Here is a 10,927-nt window from a genome sequence, read left to right as displayed (position 1 = left end):
AGCTCCGCCCGCCGCCCCGGCCCCGCCCACCCCATCGGCCCCGCCCACCGCCCCGCCCTCCCTGGGCACTGCCCCGCCGGGCCGGTCAGTGAGGGTCGGGGTGCGGCACTGCACGGCCAGTCGGGTTTATTGGGAGCCAAGGCCAAAGCGGGAGACCCCGTGCAACACAAGAGGGCATGTGGACGGGGCCTGGGATCAGGTACTGCGCTTGGTGTGGATGAGCAGCTCCCGCTGTAGGCCAGCCTCGATCGTCTTTCCCGAGGGCAAGTCCGTGATCAAGGTGAGTTTATTGAAGACGCCGCGACCAAAGTAGTCAGCAACAACTGAGAAGCCATCGTTGGAACACTTGAGCTGCCAGACACAAAGTGGCAGCATCAGCAAAAGCCTCCGGAGCCTCTTGCCTCTAGCCCCCTTCCTTTCTCCCCCTGCACTTACAAGCCTCTGGCTTAGGGAACAGGGCAACCCACATCAGTCTCTGGCTCTTTGTTCATTCCATGCAAGGGCTGAGTGCAGCAGAATTTTTTGATGCTGGCCATTCCAACTCCTCTTTCAACCCTACATCTGAGCCATGCACCAAGGAGGTAATGAGTAACTGAATTAAGTAAGCAGGAAGGTGAGTGCCTCAACTGCTCTAGTTTCCACGTGTAAACATTGCACCTAATGTCCCATTCCCACGTTCACCACTTCATCCTTGGAGAACACAAGGTAGATGCAACATTTTGGTGCTGTCCCCATTCCAATTCATGCTATTCTTTTCCCTTTCTCCCACATTTGTTCTATACAACTCGTTGACCAATGGTCACACTGACCAGTAGGTCTCGACCCATCTGAGGGTCAGGTGAGAATAGATTCTCACTTCCACCTTTGCAGAGCAACAATGACTCTTCCTGCCCTTTATACAAAGCAGTCACCCTAGGATCTAATGCCTCATTATTCAGTTGACATAACCTTGTTTACAAAATACTCTCAAGCCTTACCTGTCTCTACGAGCCTCCACAGTTCTGTAAATTAATCTAAACTCTATTTATTTCAACTCAGTAAGATAAGTAAAGTTACCCTACCTGATGCTGAAATTGGTCGTGCAGATCTCTCTTCTGCTCCTGGGCTCGGATCATGTCCATCACTTTGCGATTTTCCGGCATGCAAGTAGGACATTCCGAATCGCTCTCAGAGTAGCTTTCAAAGCAGTGCTGGTGAAAGGAGTGACCACACAGGAAGTGGACTGAAGGCAGCTCCAATGCACTGGTGCAAATGCTACATTTGGTCTTCTGAAAAATCTTGGGACTGAGAGAATGACAAGATGAAGACGCATGAAAACGACAAACTACACTTTACCTTAATAAAAGAAAACAGCAGTTCTCTCCTTGTATAGGATTAGACAAGACAGCACACAGTCCTGCACCTTGCTTTTAGCTCTTCGATTTCCAGGCGGATTCTCGTAGTCTCTTCTCGGTATTTCTGAATTCTCTGCTCATCCTGCTCTATCTGGCGGCTTTGCTTCTGCAGCTTGTTGACAAGATAATCCTTAATCACAGACAGGGTGGCTGTGGAGTTATGAGCCAGCGTCTGCACAACTGAGAGCAACTGAGATGTTAGTTTAAACGCAAGCACAAAAACCGCAGCTATGCTTGTACTGCCAGGGCAGATTGCTTTCCTGGGAAAGGCCACTTAGAGGCAAAGACAGTTGGCATTCTCATGGAATCTGAAGAGCTCACTTAAAGATTCTCTTTTAGTTTGACCTCTTCCAGAAATGGGTGACCGGGAGCACGTCTGGACAGCTCAGACCAAAAGGGACAAGAGAATGATTCAGCAGGGGATTGGATTCTAGTTCCCCACCAAGGCAAAACAGAAGTTTAAGCAAGCCCTTCGCTGCCCTACACTGACAGAGTAGAAATCACGTACCAGACATCCCACTGACACTGCAGATCTTTTTTCCTAACTAGGGAGCTGTGACTGACATCACTCTTCCCTATAGAGCAGGTTATTACTTCCAATGGTAAGACTCAAATTTCACTGATTCTTCTCTCTAATGCTTGACCCACAGAAAGCGCTACAAACTAGTCTGGGTTGCAGTATTTTCTGGTTTGTTTTTCTGGGTTTTGCTCGGGTTGGGGTTTTACTGCAGGGGAGGCTGGGACTTGAGTGCCACATGTCATTACCAAGCAACGGAGGCATAAGATTCTTGTTCTCAATGTGTTTCAGCACTGCAGCAATATACTCTTTGCAGTTCTCCTCCTTCCGTGCAAAGTAGCCGAGAGCCTGTTCCCAGAGACATGCCTCTTGGTCTCCATACAACTCGCACACCTCGATCACCTTCTTGTACTGCTCGTTCTGCATGTGGTAGTGCATGATCTGTTGGAAACTATAGGAGAAAGACTCATCAGCTGCAACAATCCATCCCGTCCTTTGAGTTATTAAAGGGACCTCAGATTTTCACCTGGCCATGCGATCCCCTGACTCACAGAGAAGTCAAAGACAAGTCTTTTTTTCACTCTGTGTAACTGCCTTAACAAGTGAGGTATTTCAGCAGGGCAATCATCTACCGTTCCCATCTTCAGACACTAAAGGGGTCACTACCATTGTTGGTACGGACATTTATGGCTCAGAAATCACTGCAGTGGGGGCCAGAGGGGAAGGACAGGACTTTAAAGGCAAGAGTAACACTCACAGTTTGCCCTGCTCATAGAGGTAGAGAACACCATCCTTGAAATTGTGCATCTGACATAAGACCAAGGCCTTATCAAAGACTGTTTTGAACCTTCCGCTTTTCAGGAGGGTGAGGGCTTCATTGTGCAGCTTCTCCTTGATCTACGGCGAAGGGGGAGAGGTCATGAACAGGAACACGGGTGCGCGTGCACATGCATGCACACAATTTTGCACTAAGACATGACGATTTTCAGCTCTTTCACAGAGGTCAATTTCACTACTTGTTCTTTATCCCTTTTAAGCAAACGGGACACGATTTTATTTGCCCAAACAGCCAACATCCTCACAGATCCAGGCAAGCAAACAGAGATACTTCCATGGGCAAGGCAGCTGCTCACAGAGGCTATATTGTTATTGCCTGGAATCTGTCCTTAAATGAGATTCAAACAAAACAAGCTCAGGCATCCCGAAAGGAATATTCTCCCAGCTATCAGGCTGCTTTCTCATTGCTGTGCCATTTGTCCAGCACAGTGTACGTATTGCCTCATGTTGTGAATGCCCAGCTGGAAAGGGCATTGCAGGAATGCAAATATAATGCACAGACACCAAATCTCTCCCTGAAAACACAATGCTCGAGGAGCTCAAACCTGCTCATCTTGTTCGTGTGCCCAGTTCTGCAGCCTAAGTTCCAATAAAGTGTCATAGACACCCTGTGGAGAGTCAGCCTGCACTTCAGTCATGTGCTCCAGAAAAGCTTTCAGTTCTCGGGAGTTGTTTGCAAAGACTGGGATGAACTCCTCTAAATTAGCCTGTAAAACAGTCAGAAAAAGACAAGCACACACATCAGTCTAAGCCATACCGGTACTTCGTCCCGGCTATGAGGAATGTTAATTTCCAAAGCCTGAGACGGAACAGATACAGCACAACACAGAATGCCAACCACATCAAGGATCGGTTCTGAGAGACAGCTTTAAGAGGACCCCTGTCTCTAGGACTACCAGTACACCAGGATGGAGCTTCTCATAGAATCATTGAATAGTTTGGTTTGGAAGGGAACTTGAAAGGTCACCTAGTCCAACACCCCTGCAATGAGCTGGGACATCTTCAATTCGATCAGGTTGCTTGGGTCCTCATCCAAACTGATTTGAGTATTTGTTTCCAGGGATGGGGCCATTTACCATTTCTCTACGCAACCTGGTCCAGTGTTTCACCACCCTCCTTATAAAAAGCTCCTTCCTTCTAGCTAGTCTACATCTGCCCTCTTTTACTTTAAAACCATTACCTCTTGTACCATCGCAACAGGCCCCGTCAAAAAGTTTATCCTCATCTTTCTCATGAAACCTTTTTGAGCACTGAATGGCTGCAATGAGGCATCCCTGAAGCCTTCCCTTCTCCATACTAGACAAGCCCAGCTCTATCAGGCTTTCTCAAGAGCAGCTGTGTTCCATCCCTCTGATCATTTTTGTAGCCCTCCTCTGGACCCACTCCAAAAGATCCATATCGTTTCTGTGCTAAGGGTTCCAGAGCTAGATGCAGTACTCCAGGTGGGGTCTCACCTGAGCATCGAGGTATAATTCTCATTATAACTAAAACATCAGGCTGGCACCACAAGGCATGCAGAAGCCCTCACTGCGAAGTTACTAACAGAGAGCAACAACTCTTTCTGTGTTAACACAAACTGTACCTTTTTTCCTTCCAGCATGCCAGGGCCTTCATTACTTCCTGAGGGGTGGTAATCAGTGCAAAGTATCTTCAGTAATTCAGTGGTCTGATTAGGGACATGGTGCATCAGGATTTTACCATATCGCTTCATGTTACTCTCTGCCTGTTCAAAGGGCAGTCTTCCAATGTAGTGCAAAGCCTCCTGGTAGTTCTGTGGAGGCAGACAACAAAACAATCACATGCCATTGGCCTCTACTCTCCACTTTGAGGTTACGACAGAAAGCATTCAAGACATGCTGTGAGTATGGCACAAATACTGTTCGCTCTGAATGATCACCTAGCTCACTATTCCTGCTCATTTTCCTACTCAGGGAGAAAGACTGGATGCAGCCTGGGGGAAACGTTTAGATGAATCCCCAACTAACCACCCTCCCTTCTCTTAAAGGGCACTGTAGAAAGCCACACCTGAAAAAAACCCGAGACCCTCTGATTTCCACACCTAATCTAACACGCAAGCCAAAAGCAGAAAGGTGACACACCAACTGCATCAAGTATCATTGCTGCTACTCTCATCAGCATGCTATCCTCAGCAAAGAGGTCGGTGAAATGGTATTCTCACTAAAGAGAAGGCTAGAGAATTGGTATTCTCCCCAGTAAGAACACGTGTGCAGTTATGTCTCCTCACCTTTATGTCCTCTAATTGGATTTTGAGGTACCATTCATGATGCTCGTGCTTCTCTGCCAGGTACACGGCATGGGAGTAGTAACCAGCTTGGCGAAGCACCTTGATAGCTGTTTCCACATCAAAGTGGACCTCGCTTTCACTTGTCTTCAAGAACAAAAGTGGAAAGATGGTCCCTCAGAAAAATTGTAACAGTCCAGAAGGAGTAATCATTTATGCAAGAGGATGAAAACATGAGCAGGGACAACTTGGCAGCTCTCATGCAAGGGAAAAATCACCTGTGTAGAAAGGAAGGAGCCTAACCACCTCTCATTCGCTTGCCAGTTGTGCTGGCAGGAGCAAGCACACTCCAGACCCAGATGGCAAACCAACCAAACTGAGAATGTAAGCAAGAGCTTGGAAATAAAAGAGCAAACACCAGGGTACTGAGTGGTAAATTCATTATTCTCTCTCTTAATAGTCCTACAGGAGCCAATTTACAATGTCACCACTACCCTTTTTTAATTATTATGATGACATAGCAATGTAGCATGATTCTGCCTTCCCTCCAATACCTTAATGAACTCTTCCAGTTTGGAGCTGTCTTTCAGCTTGGTATAGCAATTCAGCAGAAGTGTAGTATGGTCTGCATTGGCCAGGGACTGCAGATGGAGCATCTGTAGATAAGCAGTGAGGTTGTGGATACGCTGAGCATCCAGGAATTTCCGAATAACGTAAGATGGTTCTAACTTCCCTATAGTTCTGTGAAGGGAAGAGTCATGTTACGAGATATCACATACTTATGAAGTCAAAATAAATGGAGAAATTAACAACAGAACACAGAGAAGCCTTAACTTCAGCAGGCACTAACCCTCTTGGGACCACTTGGCCATGCATCAGAAGTAACAACTAGTTACAGTGTAAGACCACCCATCTGCACGTACACTGATACAAAGGCTCGACTGGGAGGACCATGACAGCATACAAGGAGTTAATCTTCCTTTAAAGATGGCAGTGAGAAGACAGACTAGGCTCTGACCACAATAGACTGGGAAGCCAAAAAAAAAAGGGGGCACAAAAGCTACATTTTCTTTCATTTCAGTCACATAACTCAGTCAGTTTTAAATGCTCATGCCCACATGGAGCACTTTAGCCACAGTTACCGTGACAGTTAAAGCAAGTCAAAGGTAAAAAGACATGCTGACTCTCACTAGATGTCAGGGACTCCAGAGCCTCAGCTCCACACTAATATAACACTTTGTGTCATTTTAAAAATTGAACGTGAAGTTTTCAGTAAGCCCCAAAACAAGGCTGCTCCAAGTTTTAGTTTTAAAAAACCAAAGATGTTTTAAAAGTGACATTGAATTGTTTGAATATTTTGCAAGAAGACTGCCGTACATGGTCAAATTGCATCATCTATCTTGCACAAAGCGATCCCTTCTTTATAATGATGTCACCAGGCCCCACTCCACCTGAATGGGCCTACATCATTCATGTTAAAATATGATCAAAGAGAAGAACTTTATCCTAAAGTGTACTGACTGATTTTCAAGCCTAAAAGTCAGTGAGACTAAAAGTCTCACTGACATCTTTCTCCGTACACGTAGAATTTTCACTCCAAGTCATGTTTTTTTTGTTTTGGACACTTTTTGTTCCCGGGCTGAACCAGAAATCAAGGTCTCTGTTGCTCCTATCTGTACTACAACATCACAGCTCCATAGGACCCCCACCTACCGGATATACTGCTGGATGGCTCCATCATGGTTTCCCTTGTTATAGAGATGATCACCGTACTGCCGGAAAATCTCTGACAAACCGTCACTGTCCAAGTGGTGGCTCTTAGCCAGGTTAATGGCCATTTCAAATAAGTTCTTTCTGAACAGCATCTGTTAAATATATGGTAAGAGCAGTATGAGAGAAATACCACCGAACAAAACAAGTTCAAACACACCTGGAAAACAAATTGTTTCCTCTTCTTAGCGCATATGTGTCCTCGAGCTTTTACACACCTATTGTCTTAACAACACTGGCTATGACGAAAAGCTGTCGGGTCACTTGTTTTGTAACTCACCCGAACAGTTCGATTTTTCACTCTGCAAAACCAGTACAATCTTACAGACATAAGGCAGAGACCAATAGGAAAACAGATTTACGTGCCTCGAGTTTGGTTTGTGTGTCCTTCTCCTGCAGTATATGGATCTTCCCATCTCTGGTCAGTACATAGAGAGAACCCCACTCTGCCAAGACATCCACTATATCATCAAAGGTTGAGCTGTATGCAATGAATTTGTTGCACAAATCATAGATATTCAGGACTTGTTTGTCTGAATTGTGTGCCTCATTCCCAGAAAATTCCGACCTGAAGAGCAGAAGAAAGTTTCAGATAACAGGAAGAACATAACCTGAAATCTCAATACCTCTTCAAACTAGTGATGTACAGAACTCAAGACAAAGAGGCCTCACTTGGGCACTTAAACTAAACAAACCCAGAGGGAAACCACCATGTATTTACATACAAATTCCAACATACCATTACACTGAGAAATTCATAGGACTGGAAAAAAAATCCCATGCAGCCAGCAAACCTGACTGTGCTACTGTCACAACAGAAGTTAATCAATACACAGGTCTGCATGATCCTCAACAACATCTGACAAAGTTGTAGTACGCCCCCAAGAGCAAAGCATCACAGGGAAGAAGGAAACAGAGAAAAAGCATGAAGCTGCATGAGCAAAAAGAACTCATCTGTTTCAAGGAGCCCTACTTTGGGGAAGTCTTTCGGTCCTTGGAGACAATGATGAGGTACCCCCGATACCAGTGAACAATCAACTTTTGTCCCTCGAAGGCAAAGCAAGGGCCACGTTCATCCGGTTGATAAAGGTACACACATTCATTTCCCGCCACAATGAACTGGAGATCCTGGGAGGGGTCACTGAGAGATGAACAGCGCAATCCACAACCGTGAGTGTCCAGCTCCAGGTGAGGATAGTCTTTCACTGAAAGCATATAAGACTACAGAGGAAACTCGAGGGTTTGGGAATTGCTCTGAACTAGACTCTGAAGCAAATTAAATTTGCAAGTCAAGAGTTGCATTTTTTTCTACTAGCTTCTCACCTGGATGTTCTCTGTGGTCACCACAAATAGATGTGTTGCTTTGCCAGACTGCCGAAAAGCAAGGCCAGTAACCGGATAACTGCCTTCATGTAGGATCTGGGTCTTACTATGCCGATCTCGAGTGATGTCTCCTTTAGTAAGCAGAACGCTCCCATCTGCAAAGCCTGGTGAAGCAGACAAACTATTACTGATACAGCACACCTGAAATTTTATCCACTGTAAGTTAGGGAAGCTCCAGTCAGTGACAACACCGTGCTCACAAGCAAGGTACAAAGCAATGGGATTGCCTCAGGTTCTCATGTTAAGTCAGTCTTCACCAAATCACCCCCCACCGCTCCCGTTACAGTTCAGAGCTGTCACGCAACTGCACGTAGGATAGTACTGCTCTGCAAGGGTTAACTTGCTTTCCACACACAAACTTCGCATGCAGGTTAATGTTGTTTGACTCTGTCTGTATTTTGTTTCACAAATGGCCTTTCCATACTGCAGCTGTAACTATGGTTTTAAGTCCCTTGTCTATTCAAAACACACTACACACTGTAAAAAAGACCAGAGTGGAATATTTTTGAAAGAGAGTAAAACATGCAGTTTTCACAGCTTGCAAGCAGCCCCAGTCCTGTAAGTTGTTCCAGGGTTGAAGGCCACCATATACACACGGAAAGCTTTTTGATTTCAATGCAGGGACCATGTCAGCTAAGAGCACTTGTAATCTCACAACATTACTGCTCTTATCCTGTCAGAAGTTAAGCAAGAAACATTGCAAAGGAACGATAAATTCCCAAAAGGGAAATTTGCATTTTTCTTTGGAAGAAGTTTTCTATAATGTGCTTGAGAAAATATCTCTGTAATATTACATATCACAAAACTCATGTTTTTTCTTGTACCAACAGAAGCTACTAAGTCCAATAGTAGCTTAGTACTAAGTCTTAGTACTAAGCTTAGTACTTAGTAGCTTAGTACTAAGTCCAATAAACATGTAGCCTTACCGACTGGCAGGGAAAGAGGACATCAACTAAAAATATGTGTTTCCCTTTTAAGTATCAAAGTTAGTAGTGTGGAATATGCAGCCAGGCTAAATTTATGCCTTTCTCTTCTTGAGCTGTCCAACAGCATGAGATACACAATCTCTCTGTGAGAGTAATGTAACAACTGCATGAGAAGTTCATCAGGACATTCTATGCTGACTTTTGCGTTATCTATTCGTGTTCCTTACATCTCAGTAAGGACTGCGGTATTTTCCTTAAGCTATTACAGTTCAGTTTTACTTACCAATAGCCATGAAATTAAGATTCTCGTGGACAGTTAGGCAGGATACAACTGTGGGCTTGTTACCTGGTATTGCTGGAAAAATACGTGTGCAAAGAGGATTACCACCATCTCGTTTCTCCAAGTTCCAGACTTTCACCTACAAACAATGACAATCTTGCATAAGCAAAACATGGGGTATCGGAAGGCCACGACCCAGTGTTGTCGTGGTCTATACTATAACTAAAATGTTATAGTACCCAGAATGAATAAGCTATGTAAGGTAAGAAAGGGTAACTGAGGTCATTAAAACAGTCTTAAGAAAGACCTGTATTACAAGTGCATTTTCCTCTCTCCATCATTTGACTTACCAAAGGATTAATTCCCTCTTCATCCTCACCAACAGAAACCAGGATACTGTGCTGCTTCAGCTGGTACAGATGGGTCACCCTTAGCTTGTAAGCTTGGAAACTGCTGAGTTGAAGCGAGCGAGGCAAAAACCAAATCTGACCTTCCATATTTAGATCACAGTTAAGGAACATAAGGGGAAAAGAAAAAAATAGAGCCCCACACCTCCAATCATACAGGAAACGCCATGCTTCTTGCTGAGCCCTGGCAGAGCTATAGCAAATACTCCCGCAGAGCAACCCCGGAGCACCAACACATCCAGCGGCAGTTTGGCTTTGGTTTTGTTTTTTTTTCCACAAAGGACAGCCGACAGCGGAAAGCTGCCGCATTCGCAAGCCCGGAGCACCCTTCAGCCCGCGCTAGACGGCGCCCAGAACTCCCCTGCGACGCAGCCTCGGCCCGGCCGATCCCCGCGCAGGCCACAGCGCCCGGCCCCGGACAGGATATCTCCGAACACGAGGCTTCCCCGGCCCGAGTCGCAGACTGCGATGCCCGGGGGCAGCGCGAAGGGCTTCGCACCGGCCCCATCCGGCCCCGACGGCTCCTTCACCGTCTCCCTGTCAAAGAAGACGAACCGGCGCCACTGCAGATAGGCGGCCATGTTGGGGCCTGCCCCGCGCGCCCGCCCCTCACGTGGCAGGAGTCTCCGCCCCTCGAGTCACGCGGCGGGGCGCCCGGCGGGCGCGGGGACGGGGCAGCTGACAAGTGAACTTCACCCCGCTCTTTTGCTTTTACATTAAACCTGCTTTTGCCAATTCCTTGGGTGGTGATTTGTTAAGCATCTTTAAAATGCTCATTCCAACAACCAGAACCACAGCACACACTATGTCTTCTGCGGCACAAGCAGCCAGCAAGGCAGAGCTCAGGCTGACTCTTGAGGAAAGACAAGAGGATGTAGCCCCAGCAGGATATGCGGTGCCGCTCTGGCCCCTTGTGGAAACTCTGACTGTCAAAGTCGAGGCAAACATATACACAGTGCAATACACTGCAACCGGGGTGACACACAGAGTCTTCTACTCTAGTGGAGACAAGACCGTGGCACATTAGACCCCAGAAGAACAGCTGCCACGTGGAGGGTCTGTGCAGGAAAAGGATGCTGCTCGTGAACAGAGCAGAGAGAGCACCTCTCCATCTATTGCATGCCTCCTTTTCTTGAGGCTTCTCTCCAAAGCTTGTTGCATCCAATGCAGA

The 10,927-nt window shown here is 46.2% G+C and overlaps 1 protein-coding gene across 1 annotated transcript; it reads right to left on the bottom strand.

Annotated features, from left to right (window-relative positions):
• Positions 1–128: 128 nt before the first annotated feature.
• On the bottom strand, positions 129–10,371 carry VPS11 (VPS11 core subunit of CORVET and HOPS complexes). The gene is made up of 16 exons (XM_085081937.1): positions 10,184–10,371; positions 9,700–9,848; positions 9,353–9,488; positions 8,084–8,247; positions 7,734–7,981; positions 7,127–7,328; positions 6,704–6,855; positions 5,545–5,731; positions 4,994–5,137; positions 4,331–4,519; positions 3,294–3,455; positions 2,669–2,808; positions 2,160–2,362; positions 1,403–1,574; positions 1,062–1,284; positions 129–351 (listed from the first exon to the last, which is right to left on the bottom strand). Exons 1-16 carry the CDS (start codon positions 10,335–10,337, stop codon positions 196–198), a joined length of 2,781 nt encoding a protein of 926 aa, XP_084938063.1. The 5' UTR covers positions 10,338–10,371; the 3' UTR covers positions 129–195.
• Positions 10,372–10,927: the final 556 nt, after the last annotated feature.

The sequence above is a fragment of the Lichenostomus cassidix genome, chromosome 24 (assembly GCF_008360975.1).
Source record: "Lichenostomus cassidix isolate B80296 chromosome 24, HeHo_3.0, whole genome shotgun sequence".
In the NCBI taxonomy this organism is placed as follows: Eukaryota; Metazoa; Chordata; class Aves; order Passeriformes; family Meliphagidae; genus Lichenostomus; species Lichenostomus cassidix.
This window is presented reverse-complemented; position numbering and strand designations above follow the sequence as displayed.